Source organism: Pristiophorus japonicus, chromosome 8 (genome assembly GCF_044704955.1).
Source record: "Pristiophorus japonicus isolate sPriJap1 chromosome 8, sPriJap1.hap1, whole genome shotgun sequence".
Classification (NCBI taxonomy): Eukaryota; Metazoa; Chordata; class Chondrichthyes; family Pristiophoridae; genus Pristiophorus; species Pristiophorus japonicus.
In genome coordinates, this window is record NC_091984.1 from 135,798,205 (window position 1) to 135,818,242 (window position 20,038).

Genomic DNA, 20,038 nt, shown 5'->3' on the forward strand with positions numbered 1-20,038 from the left:
CCCTGCAAGCTTCCTCTTGTACTCTATTTACCCCCTCTTAATTAAACCCTCAGTCCTCCTCTGTTGAATTCTAAATTTCTCCTAGTCCTCAGGTTTGTTGCTTTTTCTAGCCAATTTATATGCCTCTTCCTTGGCTTTAACACTATCCTTAATTTCCCTTGTTAGCCATGGTTGAGCCATCTTCCCCGTTTTATTTTTACTCCAGACAGGGATGTAGAATTGCTGAAGTTCATCCATGTGTTCTTTAAATGTTTGCCATTGCTTATCCACCATCAACCCTTTAAGTATCCTTTGACAGTCTATTTTAGCCAATTCACGCCTCATACCATCGAAGTTACCTTTCCTTAAGTTCAGGACCCTAGTTTCCGAATTAACTGTGTCACTCTCCACCTTAATAAAGAATTCTACCATATTATGGTCACTCATCCCCAAGGGGCCTTGCACAACAAGGTTGCTAATTAGTCCCTTCTCATTACACATCACCCAGTATAGGATGGCCAGCTCTCTAGTTGTTTCCTCGACATATTGGTCGAGAAAACCATCCCTAATACACTCCAGGAAATCCTCCTCCACCGCATTGCTACCAGTTTGGTTATCCCAATCAATATGTAGATTAAAGTCAGCCATGATAACTGCTGCACCTTTATTGCACACATCCCTTATTTCTTGTTTGATGCTGTCCCCAACCTCTCTACTACTGTTTGGTGGTCTGTACACAACTCCCACTAGCGTTTTCTGCCCTTTGGAATTCCGCAGCTCCACCCATACCGATTCCACATCATCCAGGCTAATGTCCCTCCTTACTATTGCATTAATTTCCTCTTTAACTAGCAACGCCACCCCGCCTCCTTTTCCTCTTTGCCTATCCTTCCTAAATGTTGAATTCCCAGCCTTGGTCACTCTGGAGCCATGTCTCTGTGATGCCAATTACATCATATCCGTTAACTGCTGTCCGCAGATAATTCGTCCACCTTATTCCGAATGCTCCTTGCATTGAGGCAGAGGCTTCAGGCTTGTCTTTTTAACACACTTTGCCCCTTTAGAATTTTAGTGCAATGTGGCCCTTTTTGTTTTTTGCCGTGGGTTTCTCTGGCCTCCACTTTTACTATTCTTCTTTCTATCTTTTGCTTCTGCCTCCATTTTATTTCCCTCTGTCTCCCTGCATAGGTTCCCATTCCCCTGCCATGTTAGTTTAACTCCTCCCCAACAGCACTAGCAAACAATCCCCCTGGAACATAAGAACATAAGAATTAGGAACAGGAGTAGGCCATCTAGCCCCTCGAGCCTGCTCCGCCATTCAACAAGATCATGGCTGATCTGGCCGTGGACTCAGCTCCACTTACCCGCCCGCTCCCCGTAACCTTTAATTCCCTTATTGGTTAAAAATCTATCTATCTGTGACTTGAATACATTCAATGAGCTAGCCTCAACTGCTTCCTTGGGCAGAGAATTCCAGAGATTCACAATCCTCTGAGAAAAGAAATTCCTTCTCAACTCGGTTTTAAATTGGCTCCCCCGTATTTTGAGGCTGTGCCCCCTAGTTCTAGTCTCCCCGACCAGTGGAAACAACCCCTCTGCCTCGATCTTGTCTATCCCTTTCATTATCTTAAATGTTTCTATAAGATCACCCCTCATCCTTCTGAACTCCGAGTAAAGACCCAGTCTGCTCAATCTATCATCATAAAATAACCCTTTCATCTCTGGAATCAGCCTAGTGAATCGTCTCTGTACCCCCTCCAAAGCTAGTATATCCTTCCTTAAGTAAGGTGACCAAAACTGCACGCAGTACTCCAGGTGCAGCCTCATTAATACCCTATACAGTTGCAGCAGGACCTCCCTGCTTTTGTACTCCATCCCTCTCGCAATGAAGGCCAACATTCCATTCGCTTTCCTGATTACCTGCTGTGCCTGCAAACTAACTTTTTGGGATTCATGCACAAGGACCCCCAGGTCCCTCTGCACCGCAGCATGTTGTAATTTCTCCCCATTCAAATAATATTCCCTTTTATTGTTGGTTTTTTCCCCAAGGTGGATGACCTCACATTTTCTGACATTGTATTCCATCTGCCAAATCTTAGCCCATTCGCTTAACCTATCTAAATCTCTTTGCAGCCTCTCTGCGTTCTCTACACAACCTGCTTTCCCACTAATCTTTGTGTCATCTGCAAATTTTGTTACACTACACTCTGTCCCCTCTTCCAGGTCATCTATGTATATTGTAAACAGTTGTGGTCCCAGCACCGATCCCTGTGGCACACCACTAACCACCGATTTCCAACCCAAAAAGGACCCATTTATCCCGACTCTCTGCTAGCCAGCCAATTCTCGATCCATGCTAATATAGTTCCTCTGACTCCGCATACCTTTATCTTCTGCAGTAACCTTTTGTGTGGCACCTATCGAATGCCTTTTGGAAATCTAAATACACCACATCCATTGGTACACCTCTATCCACCATGCTCGTTATATCCTCAAAGAATTCCAGTAAATTAGTTAAACATGATTTCCCCTTCATGAATCCATGTTGCGTCTGCTTGATTGCACTATTCCTATCTAGATGTCCCGCTATTTCTTCCTTAATGATAGCTTCAAGCATTTTCCCCACTACAGATGTTAATCTAACCGGCCTTTTGTATGAGAATGCATACTGAAAATGTATATTGAATGTATACAGACATTGAAGTTGAGAACGTGGGAATTATATAGGGACACTAAAAGCTAACAAAGGATTCATGGAGGAATAGCCATAAAAATCTCAGACTGGAGACTGCAAATGTTACAATACTGACACAGCTTGCAAAATAACTTCAAGGTCTTATTAGATCATACCACTAACCTGAACCATTAACAGAAGAATAATAATGGGTCTTTGTGTAAAAACAGACCATACAGAGTCGGCTCATGAGTGGACAAAGGGAAGGAGGGATCAAAGGGGATAGGCTGAACTAGGATGTCACTCTAATTGTATCTGGTTATCTTTTACCGAAAATGTATAACCGTTGTGCCTTTACAATGTAACGTGACTTTGTCCGTAGGAAGTGGATGCGATCTATCAAGAAAGCATTCCTTCTGTCTGATAAAGTCCCCAGCCGGTGCTTTGAAATAAAAGCTTGCTTTGTTATAAGCAATAACGGTATTCGACTCAGTGAATTCGCTGAACCAGATTGAGGGAAAATAATCCACATTTTACATGTCTGCCCCCTTTTTTAAATAGCTGCTTTCCAATCCGCTGGTACCTCCCCAGAGTCCAGAGAATTTTGGTAGATTATAACAAATGCATCTGCTATAACTTCCGCCATCTCTTTTAATACCCTGGGATGCATTTCATCAGGACCAGGGGATTTGTCTATCTTGAGTCCCATTAACCTATCCAGCACTACCCCGCTAGTGATAGTGATTATCTTAAGGTCCTCCCTTCCCACATTCCCGTGATCAGCAATTTTTGGCATGGTTTTTGTGTCTTCCACTGTGAAGACCAAAGCAAAATAATTGTTTAAGGTCTCAGCCATTTCCACATTGGTTCCGGTCCTGCCCAGGTGCAAACCGTCCGGTTTGTACTGGTCCCACCTCCCCCAGAACTGGTTCCAATGTCCCAGGAATTTGAATCCCTCCCTTTTGCACCACTCCTCAAGCCACGTATTCATCTGAGCTATCCTGCGATTGCTACTCTGACTAGCACGTGGCACTGGTAGCAATCCTGAGATTACTACTTTTGAGGTCCTAATTTTTAAATTTAGCTCCTAGCTCTCTAAATTTGTTTTGTAGGACCTCATCCCGTTTTTTACCTACCGGTATATTGTTGGTACCTGTATGCACCATAACTGGCTGTTCCCCCTCCAATTTCAGAATGTCCTGCACCTGCTCTGCAACATCGTTGACCCTTGCACCACGGAAGCAACATACCATCCTGGAGTCTCGGTTGCGGCCGCAGAAATGCCTATCTATTCCCCTTACAATCGAATCCCGTATCACTTTTGCTCTTCCACTCTTTTTCCTGCCCTCCTGTGCAGCAGAGCCACCCCTGATGCCATTAACTTGGCTGTTGCTGCTCCCCCCTGATGAGTCATTCCTTCAACAGTACCCAAAGCAGTGTATTTGTTTTGCAGGGGGATGACTGCAGGTACCCCGTCCAGTTTGTACTGGTTCCAATGTCCCAGGAATTTGAATCCCTCCCTTTTGCACCACTCAAGCCACGTATTCATCTGAGCTATCCTGCGATTGCTACTCTGACTAGCATGTGGCACTGGTAGCAATCCTGAGATCACTACTTTTGAGGTCCTACTTTTTAATTTAGCTCCTAGCTCTCTAAATTTGTCTTGTAGGACCTCATCCCGTTTTTTACCTGTATCGTTGGTACCTGTATGCACCATAACTGGCTGTTCGCCCTCCCTTTTCAGAATGTCCTGCATCTGCTCCACAACATCCTTGACCCTTGCACTACCTTCCTTGCACTGCTCTTCCTGTTGGTCACCCATTTACTATCTGGCTGTGTACCTTTTACCTAAACATGCTATTCACATCATTCTCAGCATCGTGGATGCTCCAGAGTTCACCTACCCACAGCTCCAGGGCCGCAATGCGGTCCGTCAGGAGCTGGAGACGGATACACTTCCCGCACACATAGTCATCAGGGCCACCGGAAGCGTCCCTGACTTCCCACATAGTACAGGAGGAGCATAACACATGTCCGAGCTGTCCTGCCATGACTTAACCCCTAAACTTAATTTGGCGGCAACAACTGTCAGAAGGCTGCGTTTCCGCAAAGAAGTTGTAACTGAGATCTGTGAGTTAGTAAAAGGAGACCTGCAACCTAGAGGTGTCAGGAGGACTGTTTTGTCAGTTGAAGTGAAGGTTACAGCTGCACTTTCATTCTATGCATCTTGATCGTTCCAAGCTATATCTGGGGATGTGTGGGCCATTTCTCAACATGCAACATATGCATTTGGCAGGTGACTGCTGCATTATATGCCCGGAGAAACGACTATATAAAGTTCCCCATCACCGCCCAGGCAATGCGTGACAGGACTGTGGGCTTCTCCAGGATTGTTGGCTTCCCCAAGGTACAGGGCTGCATTGATTGTACACACAATCGCCTTGCAAGCACCTTTGGAGGATTCAGAGATATATAGGGAACAAAAAAGGCTTCCACTCCATTAATGTGCAGCTCGTGTGTAATGACATGCATTGCATCATGTCAGTTGATGCAAGATACCCTGGGAGCACCCATGATGTGTTCATCCTACACAAGAGCGTTATATCTGCCATGTTTCAGCAGCAGCCAGAAGGGCAGAGCTGGCTACTGGGAGACAAAAGGTACGGCCTCGCCACCTGGTTCATGATGCCCCTACACGTAACCCGAGACAAGAGAGAGAAGGCGAGAGACACCGGAAATACGACACGCAGCATAATAGAGAGGACCATTGGCATTTTGAAACAGCGTTTCCGATGCCTGGACCATTCTGGAGGCTACTTATAATACTCCCAAGATTGTCGGTCAGTTCACTGTTGTGTGCTGCATGCTGCATACCTTAGCCATCATGAGGCAGCAGCAGCTGGTAGTCGCAGACCCATCTGAGATGAGAGTGGCTGATGATGATGATTAGGAAAATGCAACTACCTGAACCCGGAGCACGACGGCGGGCCGTCATGCCCCTTTAACGATTGCTCGAGTCTTGTGCCAGCAGTTCATCCGTGAAGGCTTGGGTGCCTGACGGCTCAGCGGCAACTTTTCCACGTGGACCATGTTTACTGTTTGGACCTGTTCCGTCTTGTTCTGTAATGTTGTGTTAATAGAACAAATGATGGAAATGATTCTTCTTTACTTCAAAAAGTTGTTAATAATGGAACAAATAATGGAAATCATTGTTATAATTTAAAATATATTTTATTCAACAGTTTAACATTTATTTGTACTTAACTTAACTTCAATAAAAATATTCTTTTGTATCAAACTTTAAAGTTTTCACTTAAGATCACTTACTAACTTTTAAACTTGTAAACTTACATAACTTAATTTAAGAACAGTTACAACAGTAACAACAATATCAACAACTGCACCCATCTCTCCTCCACCTTATTCTAAGACTGCCCACTGCGCTTGGTGACTCCACCACCCCCTGCCCACGGCAGTAATGTGGAGGAGGGCCCTTTTCAGAGGCTGGTCTTGGGATTGGAGTCGGAGTGCCAGTTGATTCTGTCAATGGGTGCGGGGTCTGGGCTTATTGCAGCAGCTAAGTCCGACATTCCCTCCCTCGTGTTCACCGACAGCGTTCCCATTTCTCGAGAGAGTGTTGTTACTTCTGCCAGTCCCGATACCTCATCACCCACCCCACTGATGGTTTTCCAGGAGTGATCGGGTAAGGTCAATGCTCTCCGCACTCATTGCCATCATCTGAACCACATCTGTTAGATCCTGCACCTCAGGAGAGCTCTCCTTCCCCTCCTCACCCTGGGTGTGGCTCGCTGCACCCCACTGGGACCTGCAGCCTGGGACGGTGGGGCCATGGGTGTGCCTTGCTGCACGGTGGGAAACCATGGAATGTACCACCAACACTCAAACCACTACTCAGAGAAGGGGCTAGCGCCTCAATGGGCGGCACCTGAACCTCCTCCAAAGTGAGTACAACAGAGGGGGCTTCATCCATCCCTTCCCCTCACCCCTTTGGTCTGGAAGGTGGGATTGGAAGATGTTTTCCTCTTCAGCATCGGCAGGGTTGGCCTCAAGTTCTGCAAAAATAACAGAATAGAAAAATGGTTAGCAGCAGAGGAGGGGGGGGCAAGGTGGGTGGCATGAGTAGGCTCACACAGCGCCGGCAGCAGGCTGATTTGAAAGACCACAATGAATGATAGCATATTGCATCAACCGAAGCATAGCTGACAGAGACATCCCCATGAACCGAAGCATGGCTCGCCCGCGCAATACTTAACATTTAGCAAAGCCAGACTGTGGAATTTGCTGGACTTACTCTTTCCCTCGAGTGTGGGCCTAAATTTGTGCAGTGGTGGCTGCTTTTCTCCAGGCAGGACCCATCACAAAGCAGCGACCCTCTCTTCCAAGGCTGTTAGTGGGTGCAGATTTGCCAGGTCTCCTCCTGTTCGAGTCCTTTCTCATTTGTTGTGTGCCACTTTCCTCTGCAAAGATGAAAATATAACTTTTAAGAGCGTGTCTTTCTGCTGGGTGGGACATATACAGTTGGTCGGGACATATACAGCTGGTCACATTTACAATTGCATTGAATAAATGAAAATATTACTTACACAAACTACTTGACCAAGGTCCTGCCGCTTTTTGCATTGGCCTCCATACTTCAGGGTGGTCACCAGTGCACTATAATCTTCTGCAAGTTGGTTCCAGCGTTTCTTAATTTCTTTTGGTGAAACTTTTATGTGGCCTATGCCCTCAACCACAGTAACTAGTGCCTCCACTTAATCCTGTAAGAAATTCTTGGTCCTTGCGCCACGTTGCATCTTGTATTGCGGCTCCAATTTTTCCAATGATAATTAAAGTTCTCACACAGCACTCAAAGTTCGTTCACACACAACTGGTCGATTGTAGACTGGGAACTGTACTGGGCGGCATCATTTTTTTGGCACAGACATTAGGCTCCACCCCCTGAGGCTACAGGACAGGCTACACGGCGCCAATTTCAAGGGGAAACTTGCCACATTTATTTTTGGAGTAGTTGGGGCCGAAAAAAACAGGCGTAACTCTGGCAATACACCAAAAAACAGCTTTGGGGAAAATTGATCCTAATATTAATAGTAATTATACATATAGATCACAGGGCTAAATTGAGCATTCTGCTTAAAGCACTGCTTCTAATGTCAAAAAAGACATGTTCTGGAAATAGAAATAAAGGAATCCAGTTTAAAAAAAAGAGGCTGCAGAACACTGATCCTTGTCGGCTTTGGCCACTTTTGTTAATGCTGTCCAGGAGTGTCCAATTCCCCTTATTACCACTGTAGATGATCATCAGGACAACTATGGAAACTTTTAATCTTTGACTATAATTCCACTACTGCTGATCTGCATACCAAGATGTTGATTTTCCAATGAAATCCAGTCACACTAGTTTTTAAATAAACACCCATTTTTCTTCTCTTATGCCTCGCCTTATGTGGACAACTGGGGTACAGTTCCAGAAACATTGCTACCTTGCCAAAAATGGCCATTCTTAAAATGTGAGCCGTGACAAACAAGTATCTCTGAGGCTTTCAACAGCAGGGATGTCTGATCAAGTTTTTACCTCAAGTTTGCACCACAAGATGACACGCTTTCCACTGGATTGCTTTTTATTGCCCTTTGGGACCAATATCCTGGCAAATTAAATAACTAGGGCTGCAGATTGCGCTTTAAACTAAATAGCGGGAGGGTTCAGATGAGGGGCAATTCAGAAAGATAGAGAAGTAAAAGGCACTAGTGCAGGGTAACGATAACCAGAGTGTGACAGGAAGGGACAGAGTAGGAAAAAATGGTAAAAAGACAAAATTAAAGGCTCTTTATCTGAATGCATGCAACATTCCTAAGATAGATGAATTGACGGTACAAATAGAAATAAATGGTTATGATCTGATAGCCATTACAGAGATGTGGTTGCAAGGTGACCAAGACTGGGAACTGAATATTCAGGGTTATTTGACATTTTGGAAGGATAGGCAGAAAAGAAAAGGAGGTGGGGTAGCTCTGTTAATAAAGGATGAGATCAGTACAGTAGTGAGAAATTATTTTGGCTTGGAAGAGCAAGATGTAGCATCAGTTTGGGTGGAGATAAGAAATAGTAAGGGAAAGAAGTCACTGTTAGGAGTAGTCTATAAGCCCCTTTAACAGTAGTTACACCGTAGCACAGAGTATAAATCAAGAAATAATGGGGGCTTATAAGAAAGTTACTGCAATAATCATGGGCGATTTTAATCTTCATATAGATTGGACAAATCAAATTGGCAAAGGTAGCCTTGAGGACACGTTCATAAAGTGTATTCGGGATGGTTTCTTAGAACAATACGTTGTGAAACCAACCAGGGAACAGGCTATTTTAGATCTGGTAATGTGTAATAAGACAGGATTAATTAAGGGTCTCATGGTAAAGGATCTTCTAGGGAAGAGTGATCATAACATGATAGAATTTTACATTCAGTTTGAGGGTGAGAAACTTGGATCTGAAACTAATATCTTGAACTTAAATAAAGGCATTTACAAAGGTATGAAGACAGAGTTGGCTAAAGTAGACTGAGAAAATAGATTAAAACGTAAGCCAGTAGATAAGCAGTTATGAAATAAGGAGATATTTCATAACTCTCAACAAAGATATATTCCAGTGAAAAAGACTCTACGAGAACGATGAACTCTACGAGAACGATGAACCCTCCGTGGCTAACTAAGGAAGTTAAGGATGGTATCAAATTGAAAGAGAAGACATACATTGTTGCCAAGATTAGTGGTGGGCCTGAAAATTGGGAAATGTTTAGAAAGCAGCTAAGGATGACTAAAAAAAATAACAGATGACGAAAATAGATGGAGAGTAAACGCACAAGAAATATAAAAACAAATTAAGAGCATCTACAAGTATATAAAAGTATACAAAAAGGAAGAGAGTAGCTAAAGTGTTGGATGAAACTGGGGAATTAATGATAGGAAACTAGGAAATGGTAAATATTTTGCATCTGTCTTCACGGTAGAAGACACTAAAAGCATCCTCTTAATAGTAAATAATCAAGGGGGCAAAAGGGAAGGAGAAACTGCAAATAATCACTATCACTAGAGAAAAAGTACTAGGCAAACTAATGGGACCAGAGGCTGACAAATCCCCTCGACCTGATGGCCTGCATCCTCGGTTCTTAAAAGAAGTGGCTGCAGAGATAGTGGTTTTAATCTTCCAAAAGTCCCTAGATTCTGGAAAGGCCCCAGCGGTTTGGAAAAGCACAAATGTAACGCCCCTATTCAAGAACATCTGTCATTGGGAAAATGCTGGAATCCATTATTAAGGGAGTAGTAGCAGGACAGTCAAGCAGAGTCAACATGGTTTTTTTTGAAAGGGAAATTGTGTTTGACAAATGTATTTGTCCTTTGAGGATGTAACGAGCAGGGTGGATAAAGGGGAACCAGTAGATGTTGTTTATTTGGATTTCCAGAAGACATTCGGGGTGCCACATAAAAGGTTACTGCACAAGATAAAGCTCATGGGGTTGGGGGCAATATATTAGCATGGATAGAGAAATGGTTAACTAACAGAAACCAGAGAGTCAGGATAAATGGGTCATTTTCAGGTTGGCAAATTGTAATTAGTGGGGTGCCACAGGGATCAGTGCTGGGGCTATATTGCTGATTTGGATGAAAAGACCAAGTGTAACATAGCCAAATTTGCTGATGATACAAAGATAGGTGGGAAAGCAAGTTGTGAGGAGGATACAAAGAGCCTGCAAAGGGATATATATATAGGTTAAGTGAGTGTGCAAAAATTTGGCAGGTGGAGTATGACGTGGGAAAATGTGAGGTTATCCACTTTGGTAGAAAGAATAGAAAAGCAAAATATTATTTAAATGGAATGACACTACAGAATGCTGTGGTACGGAGAGATCTGGGTGTCCTTATACATGAAACACAAAAAGTTAGCATGCAGGTACAGCAAGTAATTAGGAAGACAAAATAGAATGTTGGCTTTTATTGCAAAGGGGATGGAGTATAAAAGTAGGTAAGTCTTGCCACAACTGTACAGGGCGTTGGTAAGACCACACCTACACTACTGCATACAGTTTTGGTCTCCTTATTTAAGGAAAGTTTATACTTGCATTGGAGGCAGTTCAAAGAAGGTTCACTAGGTTGATTCCTGAGATGAAGAAGTTGGTTTATGAGGAAAGATTGAGCAGGTTGGGCCTATACTCATTGGAGTTTAGAAGAATGAGGTGTGATCTTATTGAAACATAAAAGATTCTGAGGGGGCTTGACAGGGTAGATGCTGAGAGGATGTTTCCCCTCATGGGGAAATCTAGAACTAGGGGGCATAGTTTCTGAATAAGGGGTCGGCCGTTTCAGACAGAGATGAGGAGGAATTTCTTCTCTGAGGGAGCTGTGGAGGCTGAGTCATTAAATATATTCAACACGGAGAAAGATTTTTGAACTACAGGGGAATCGAGGGTTATGGGGAACAGGCAAGAAAGTGGTGTTGAGGCCAAGATCAGATCAGCCATGATCTTACTGAATGGCGGAACAGGCTCAAGGGGCTGAATGACCTACTCCTGCTCCTATTTCTTATGTTCTTCCTAACAGAGTTGTCTAGGCTAAATGTAATTCTCCCACTGCTGCCCTAGCCTTAGACAAGTTGGCATGGCAAAGACCAGGGATCAAACCTGGAACTTAGACCATGAGTGCTTTAGCTAATATACCATTAGGGGAGCAAGGCATACAATTTCAATGGGACACCTCACAGAAAACTTTTGTTTTACATAAAGTACAATGACTGGGATTACTTCCAGTCCCTATATAAGGGTTGCTAAACACTTGCATGAAAATATTTCCCTTTTAATTTCTGTAATCCTTCCTCAGCTTGTAGAGAAAATGTTTAAACTTTGTTTTCTTTAAAGGAACATGAATAAAACAGACATGCAATTTACATAGCTCTTTGCCATTTCATTTATAAAATCATCTTCCTGATTTCAGTCATTCCATTGTGGAGGGTTCCAAGTGAATGTCAGACTCTTCTACAAAGAGCAGGAGGTCATCTCTTGTGTTTTGTGCATCTCCTAGTTGCCAGTTTTGAATGTTTAGATGTGCTTGACCAATAGACTAGTGTATGGCAGGCACACAGAGACCAAATGGCAAAAGAGAAAAAAGTATCTTTCTAAAAGAAAAAGTCTCACTCAAACAAAAATGGCTCACCTGGAATTTACATAGGCTAAAGAAAATAAGCAATTGTCAGCTCAAGTATCAGAGAGTAAATATATGGTGGTAGCATGCTGTTGCTATGAAAAAGGTTAGCCAGTCAGCTGGAATTCATCACAAAAACAATTTACTCCACCACAATTCAAAGTGTAAACGGAACTCTAAAATAAATCAATGGTAAGCATTTTCTATAAAATGCTGATTTATTTTGATTGATTGAAGATTCATGCCTCCTATATTGACAGCTTGTGGGTGATGTTTCTGATCATGAATATGTTAACTTGGCTGCAGTGTGTGAACTTTTATGCTAACTGGAATGTAAGAAATTCTGGGCATTAAAGTATCCCTGGCCATGGCTAATGCTGTTCTGTAGTTAACCACCAAGAGGCATAGTTCAAGTAGTGTATCATTTATTGCAAAAAATACTAAGGTTAGGTTTGGGGAAGTGGGAGGAAAATAAGCATGATGTAAATGCAAGCTGTTGCTACAAGCATTGAGGAATGGAAATCTGTGACTTTCTGGTTGAAGTTAAGACTTTTTCAGTCAGCATCTGGAGAGCTCAAGTTTTTCCCCAAGAGGGAAAAAAGCTCCCTCAGGATTCTCATTATAGCACTTGCAAATTCCCCAAATCCCAGCTTCTTCGTTGCCCCACACCTTCACTTCTAGAGTCCCTCGCTATGGAAGGATTTAAAGAAGAGAATAACAATTTTAAATTTAAATTACTTTAGAGGACCAATGTGGGTTGGGGGGAGGAGATGGGCGAGCAGAGTTTTGGACAAATTGGAGTCTGGAAGAAGGGATTGTGGTATTCAGCCAGTGCAGTAGTTATGTTTGGTGATGATGGAACAATGCATGTGTTTATGCAGTGGAGGTGGGCAATGTTTAGAGGTGGAGGTTGACCCCTATACTTTCACATGATTTCACCAAGGGACTGCATGTAGATGATGAAGTGGAGGAGGCCAAGGATTGTTCAGCTTCTATGTATGCTTATGGCACTCAGCTCTACTACTCCATCACTTCCATTGACTGCCTCTATGCTGTCACACTGCTTGACCGAGTCACAGCTTCCTCGAGCTCAACATTGGGAAAACTGAAGCCATCGTCTTTGGCTGTTGCCACCAAGTCTATCCCCCAGCCATTGAGCATTTGCTACCTTGTCACGCTGTTCAACTCAGCTTATTTTCAGACCCCATATTCTCACCATTACAAAGACTGCTTAACTTCCACCTCTGCAGCAATGCCCACCTCCACTGCTTAAACGCTCATATATGCCTCCATGTCCAAAATTCTGCTGCACCAAGATCTGCTCACCCATCACCTCAAACCTCGCTGATCAGTGCCTCGGTGGCCTGTCCCCCAAAGCATCAAATTGTCACTCATCTTTAAATCGCTCCAGAGCCTTGCCTCATTCCATCTCTGCAATCCCTTCCAGTCCGTGTTGACTCTCCTCCTCCCCACCCAGTCAGACATTGACGTTGGTGGTTAGTTCATCCCCTCCTATTGCCCCATCTCAAGTGGCAACATTTTCAGGTGCCTTGGGCCTACTCTCTGGAATTCCCTCCTGAATCCATCTCCTTTCTCAAAGCCATTGTCCGGTCATCCATCCTGATTTCTCCCTTCCCACTTCAGCATCTGTTTTCCGAAGAGCTGTTGATGGAGGGCATTCTTGATAAGTGCCAACTGTCCTGAATGGGGTGGAGACCTTCTACCGGAACAGTTCAGGAAGGTCTAATGTCAAAGGATAACCTTTCTCTGTTCAAATGCTGACAGAACTGCTGTGTAACTTCCAAGAGTTTGTTTTTTTATATTCAGACTTTCTGCATTTGCCGTTTTTCCTTTCTAGCATTTTTATCTCTAATTCTTTCAACCTGGAGCCAAAGACAACCAATTAGTTTAGATATGGAGATGGAGACATATTCATATTTAGTGTCAAACTGAGTATACTTGCATTGGAGGCAGTTCAGAAAAGGTTGATTCCTGAGATGAAGGGATTGTCTTATGAAGAAAGGTTGAACCTGTACTCATTGTAATTTAGAATAATGAGGTGATCATATTGAAATGTACAAGATGCTGAGAGGATGTTTCCCCTCGTGGGGGAAGCTAGAACTAGGGGGCATAGTTTCAGAATAAGGGGTCACCCGCTTAAAACGGAAAAGAGGAATTTCTTCTGATGGTTGTTAATCTTTGGGGGTGGGTGGGGGGTAGAGAATACCAAAGAGCTGTGGAGACTGGGCCATTGAATATACTTAAGGTGAAGATATAGATTTTTGAACGATAAGGGAGTCAAGGGTTATGGGGAACAGGCAGAGAAGTGGAGTTGAGGCCAGGATCAGATCAGCCTTGATCTCATTGAATGGCAGAGTTCTTATGAATGCTGCGAGAAGTGGGAGTGGAAGCAGCAGCAGATAACGGTGCTTGGATGTTGTTCCAGGGGCTTCAATAAGTAGCAATGAATGAATACTTGCAGATGAACGGTGCGCCTTTGCTTCTAACGGGCGTGGAGTCTGCGTGCAGGGCCGGCGGCTGCGGGCTAGCACTGAGGGTGAGCGGGCTGTCCTCCGGGCTGGCTCCGACTGGCGGCCCTTGTCCCAGGAGAGAGGCGGGGCTGAGGCTGCCGGGGCTGGGACCGGGGCTGTAGCGCAGGCAGGCGGCGGTGGCGGAGGGAGGCACGCACTCCTCCTCCAATTCCTCCTCCGGGTCGGCTTCGAAGGAGAGGGCGAGCAGCCCGGCCTTGGGGGCGGCCAGGGGCCGGTCCTTGAGGATGTTGTCGAGCAGCTTGAAGTACTTGAAGGCCTTGTGGCGGCCGGGCACCCGCAGGTGGCAGTACTTGAGCTGGCGGTACTCGTACTGCAGCTTCTTCATCTTGTGGCGGCACTGCACGGCCGTCTTGAGATAGCCGGCCGCCGCCATCAGCTCCGAGATGCGCGTGTACACCTTCAGGTTGCGCACCGAACGCCTCAGCTGCGCCTGGATGTCGTCGCGGCTCCAGGCCGCCACCAGCGCCAGCGTCTCGTCGTGGTCCCACACCGAGATCACCTTGACGCAGCTCTCCGAGTCGGTGGCCATGGTCTGCCTGCTCGCTCTCGCTCTCGCTCTCGCTCCCCCCTCCCCCGCCACAGCCGGTGGGGCCGCATCCGACAACAAAGGAGCGAAGCCGAGGGGAGGGGGGGGCTCGAGCCGCTCCACGCGCAGGGCAGGACTGCGCCTCCAGCGCGCGCACTCTCCCCCCACTCCCCCGGTGCGCGCACACGAACAGTTGCGCGCGCGCGCGCTTATTTATAGTCCGTCTCACGGCCCCGCCTCGGCGTGAAGGCGGGAGGATGATCCGTCCGTTGGTGAAGACTCTGCTGCTGCCGCCATCTTGATAAAGGAGACTTGAAAGGCAGTTTATAAAAACAAAAGAAAGATTTGTATTCATATAGCGCCGTTCACGTCCACCGAACGTTTCATAGCCAATGAAGTACCTTTCGAGTGTAGCCACTGTTGTCATCATCCATCATCAGAGGCAGTCTCTCAAAATCGAGGAAGATTTGCTTCCATGCTAAAAGTGAGTTCTCAGGTGGCCGAACAGTCCAATATGGGAATTACAATCTCTGTCGCAGGTCGGGCAGACAGTCGTTGGAGGAAAGGGTGGGTGTTGAGCCTGGTTTGGTGCACGCTCTTTCCGCATGATCTCGGCGACGAGACTCGAGGTGCTCAGCTTCCTCCCAGATGCTCTTCCTCCACTTAGGGCGGTCTTTGGCCAGGTATTCCCAGGTGCCGGTGCAAATTATCAAGGAGGCTTTGAGGGTGTCCTTGAAACGTTTCCTCTGCCCACCTGGGGCACGCTTGCCGTGTCGGAGCTCTGAGTAGAGCGCTTGCTTTGGGAGTCCCGTGTCAGGCATGCAAGCGACGTGGCCTGCCCAATGGAGCTGGTCGAGTGTGGTCAGTGCTTTGATGCGGCAACCAATTTGCGCACAGCAAGCTCTCACAAACAGCATTATGATAATAACCTGATCATCCGTTTTTTTTGTTATGTTGATTGAGGGATAAATATTGGCCAGGACACCGGGGATAAGTCCCACAAAATAGTGTTGCAGGATCTTTTTTGTCCACTTGAGAGGGTAGACGGGGCCTCCGACAGTGCAGCATTCCCTCAGCACTGCACTGGAGTGTCAGCCTAGATTTATGTGCTCAAGACTCTGGAGTGGGACTCAAACCCACAACCTTCTGACTCAGAGGCGAGAGTGCTACCACTGAGCCACAGCTGACACAGCGGTCCTCATTTCAACATCTCCTGCCTCTTCAATCCTTTTCTTCCTCTTTCCGGTTTTCTCTGTCTTTACACCTGATTTATCTTGAGAAAGCTAGGGGTCACAGTTTTGTGCTTATTACTTGATTTTATAAAACACTAGTTAGGCCACAGCTCGAGTACCACGTGCAGATCTGGTCATCACATTGCAAGAAAGATGTGATTGCACTAGAGAGGTTACAGAGAAGATTTACGAGGATGTTGCCTGGACTGGAGAATGTTAGCTATGAGGAAAGATTGGATAGGCTAGGTTTGTTTTCTTTCAAACATACAAGGCTCAGGGGAGACCTTAGAGGTGTATAAAATTATGTGGGGCCTGGATAGAGTGGATAGGAAGGACCTATTCCCCTTAGCAGAGGGGTCAACAACCAGGGGACATAAATTTAAAGTAATTAGTAGGAGGTTTAGAGGGGACTTGAGGGGAAAATAAAAAAATAAAAAAAAATAAAAAAGGGAAGGTGGCTCAACCGTGGCTATCTAGGGAAATCAGGGATAGTATTAAAGCCAAGGAAGTGGCATACAAATTGGCCAGAAATAGCAGCGAACCTGGGGACTGGGAGAAATTTAGAACTCAGCAGAGGAGGACAAAGGGTTTGATTAGGGTAGGGAAAATGGAGTACGAGAAGAAGCTTGCAGGGAACATTAAGGCGGATTGCAAAAGTTTCTATAGGTATGTAAAGAGAAAGAGGTTAGTAAAGACAAACGTAGGTCCCCTGCAGTCAGAATCAGGGGAAGTCATAACGGGGAACAAAGAAATGGCAGACCAATTGAACAAGTACTTTGGTTCAGTATTCACTAAGGAGGACACAAACAACCTTCCGGATATAAAAGTGGTCAGAGGGTCTATTAAGGAGGAGGAACTGAGGGAAATCTTTATTAGTCGGGAAATTGTGTTGGGGAAATTGATGGGATTGAAGGCCGATAAATCCCCAGGGCCTGATGGACTGCATCCCAGAGTACTTAAGGAGGTGGCCTTGGAAATAGCGGATGCATTGACAGTCATTTTCCAACATTCCATTGACTCTGGATCAGTTCCTATCGAGTGGAGGGTAGCCAATGTAACCCCACTTTTTAAAAAAGGAGGGAGAGAGAAAGCAGGGAATTATAGACCGGTCAGCCTGACCTCAGTAGTGGGTAAAATGATGGAATCAATTATTAAGGATGTCATAGCAGCGCATTTGGAAAATGGTGACATGATAGGTCCAAGTCAGCATGGATTTGTAAAAGGGAGATCATGCTTGACAAATCTTCTGGAATTTTTTGAGGATGTTTCCAATAAAGTGGACAAAGGAGTACCAGTTGATGTGGTATATTTGGACTTTCAGAAGGCTTTCGACAAGGTCCCACACAGGAGATTAATGTGCAAAGTTAAAGCACATGGGATTGGGGGTAGTGTGCTGACGTGGATTGAGAACTGGTTGTCAGACAGGAAGCAAAGAGTAGGAGTAAATGGGTACTTTTCGGAATGGCAGGCAGTGACTAGTGGGGTACCGCAGGGTTCTGTGCTGGGGCCCCATTGTTTACATTATACATTAATGATTTAGACGAAGGGATTAAATGTAGTATCTCCAAATTTGCGGATGACACTAAGTTGGGTGGCAGTGTGAGCTGCGAGGAGGATGCTATGAGGCTACAGAGTGACTTGGATAGGTTAGGTGAGTGGGCAAATGCGTGGCAGATGAAGTATAATGTGGATAAATGTGAGGTTATCCACTTTGGTGGTAAAAACAGAGAGACAGACTATTATCTGAATGGTGACAGATTAGGAAAAGGGAAGGTGCAACGAGACCTGGGTGTCATGGTACATCAGTCATTGAAGGTTGGCATGCAGGTACAGCAGGCGGTTAAGAAAGCAAATGGCATGTTGGCCTTCATAGCGAGGGGATTTGAGTACAGGGGCAGGGAGGTGTTGCTACAGTTGTACAGGGCCTTGGTGAGGCCACACCTGGAGTATTGTGTACAGTTTTGGTCTCCTAACTTGAGGAAGGACATACTTGCTGTTGAGGGAGTGCAGCGAAGATTCACCAGACTGATTCCCGGGATGGTGGGACTAACCTATCAAGAAAGACTGAATCAACTGGGCTTGTATTCACTGGAGTTCAGAAGAGTGAGAGGGGACCTCATAGAAACGTTTAAAATTCTGACGGGTTTGGACAGGTTGGATGCAGGAAGAATGTTCCCAATGTTGGGGAAGTCCAGAACCAGGGGTCACAGTCTAAGGATAAGGGGTAAGCCATTTAGGACCGAGATAAGGAGAAACTTCTTCACCCAGAGAGTGGTGAACCTGTGGAATTCTCTACCACGGGAAGTAGTTGAGGCCAATTCACTAAATATATTCAAAAGGGAGTTAGATGAAGTCCTTACTACTCGGGGGATCAAGGGGTATGGCGTGAAAGCAGGAAGTGGGTACTGAAGTTTCATGTTCAGCCATGAACTCGTTGAATGGCGGTGCAGGCTAGAAGGGCTGAATGGCCTGCTCCTGCACCTATTTTCTATGTTTCTATGTTTCTATGAAATATTTTCAGAGTGTGGTGGAGGTATGGAACTCACTGCCTGAACTGCAGAAACCCTCACCACATTTAAAAAGTAGCTGGATATGCACTTGAAGTGCCGTAACCTACAAGGCTATGGTGGAAAGTGGGATTAGGCTGGATAGCTGTTGGCCGGCACGGACACGATAGGCTGATAATGGCCTCCTTCCATCCTGTAAATTTCTATGAATACCTGTACTGTAAACGAAAGTCGCTTGGTTTCATAAATGTATTATTTCTGCGAGTTGATGAAATTCAGTTACCTTTTGGGGGCGGGGGGATGGGGGAATTGAGTTCTTGGTAGTTGGGGTGTAATTTGAAGCCAGAAGCCTTTAGTGCACAGAGTTGAAGGCTATCTCTTGTCAAAGAATAAGAACATAAGAAATCGGAGCCATTTGGCCCCCTTGAGCCTGCTCTACCATTAAATAAGATCATGGCTGATCTGATCATGGACTCAGCTCCATTTTCCTGCCCACTCAAAAATCTGTCTATGTCCATCTTAAATATATTCAATAACCCAGCCTCCACAGCTCTCTGGGGCAGAGAATTCCATCGATTTACAATCCTCTGAGAGAAGAAATTCCTCCTCATCTCAATTTTAAATGGGCTGCCCCTTATTCTGAGACTATGTCCCCTAGTTTTAGTTTCCCCTGTGAGTGGAAATATTCTCTCTGCATCCACCTTGTCTTATATGTTTTGATAGATCACCTCTCATTCTTCCGAACTCTAATGTGTAGAGGCCCAACCTATTCAACCTATCTTCATAAGTCAACCCCCTCATCTCCGGGATCAACCTAGTGAACCTTCTCTGAACAGCCTCCAATGCAAGTATATCTTTCCTTAAATACGGAGACCAAAACTGGCTGCAGTACTCTAGGTTTGGTCTCACCAATATACTGTACAGTTGTAGCAGGACTTCTTTGCTTTTATACTCTAACCCCCTTGCAATAAAAACCAACATTCCATTTGCCTTCCTGATTACTTGCTGTACACCCTTACTAACGTTTTGTGTTTCATGCACATGGACCCGCAGGTCTCTCTGTACTGCAGCACTTTGCAATTTTTCTCCATTTAAATTATAATTTGCTTTTCTACTTTTTTTTCCAAAGTGGATAACGTCATATTTTCCCACATTATACTCCACCTACCAAATTTTTGTCCAATCACTTAGCCTGTCTATATCCCTTTGCAGATTTTTTGTGTCCTCCTCACAATTTGCTTTCCCACCCATTTTTGTATCATCAGCAAACTTGGCTACATTACACTCAGTCCCTTCATCCAAGTCATTAATATAGATTGTGAATAGTTGAGGCCCCAGCACCAATCCCTGCAGCACCCTAC

At 45.0% G+C, this 20,038-nt stretch overlaps 1 protein-coding gene across 1 annotated transcript in view; it reads right to left on the reverse strand.

Moving 5' to 3' along the window:
• The window catches only part of LOC139268758 (uncharacterized), a 29,776-nt gene extending 14,643 nt beyond the window's left edge, over window positions 1-15,133 (reverse strand). The window contains exon 1 of the mRNA XM_070887430.1: window positions 14,341-15,133. Within this exon, the coding sequence (XP_070743531.1) occupies window positions 14,341-14,941 (601 nt within the window). The 5' untranslated portion in view covers window positions 14,942-15,133. The remainder of the gene's footprint in view (window positions 1-14,340) is intronic.
• Between the last annotated feature and the right edge of the window lie 4,905 nt (window positions 15,134-20,038).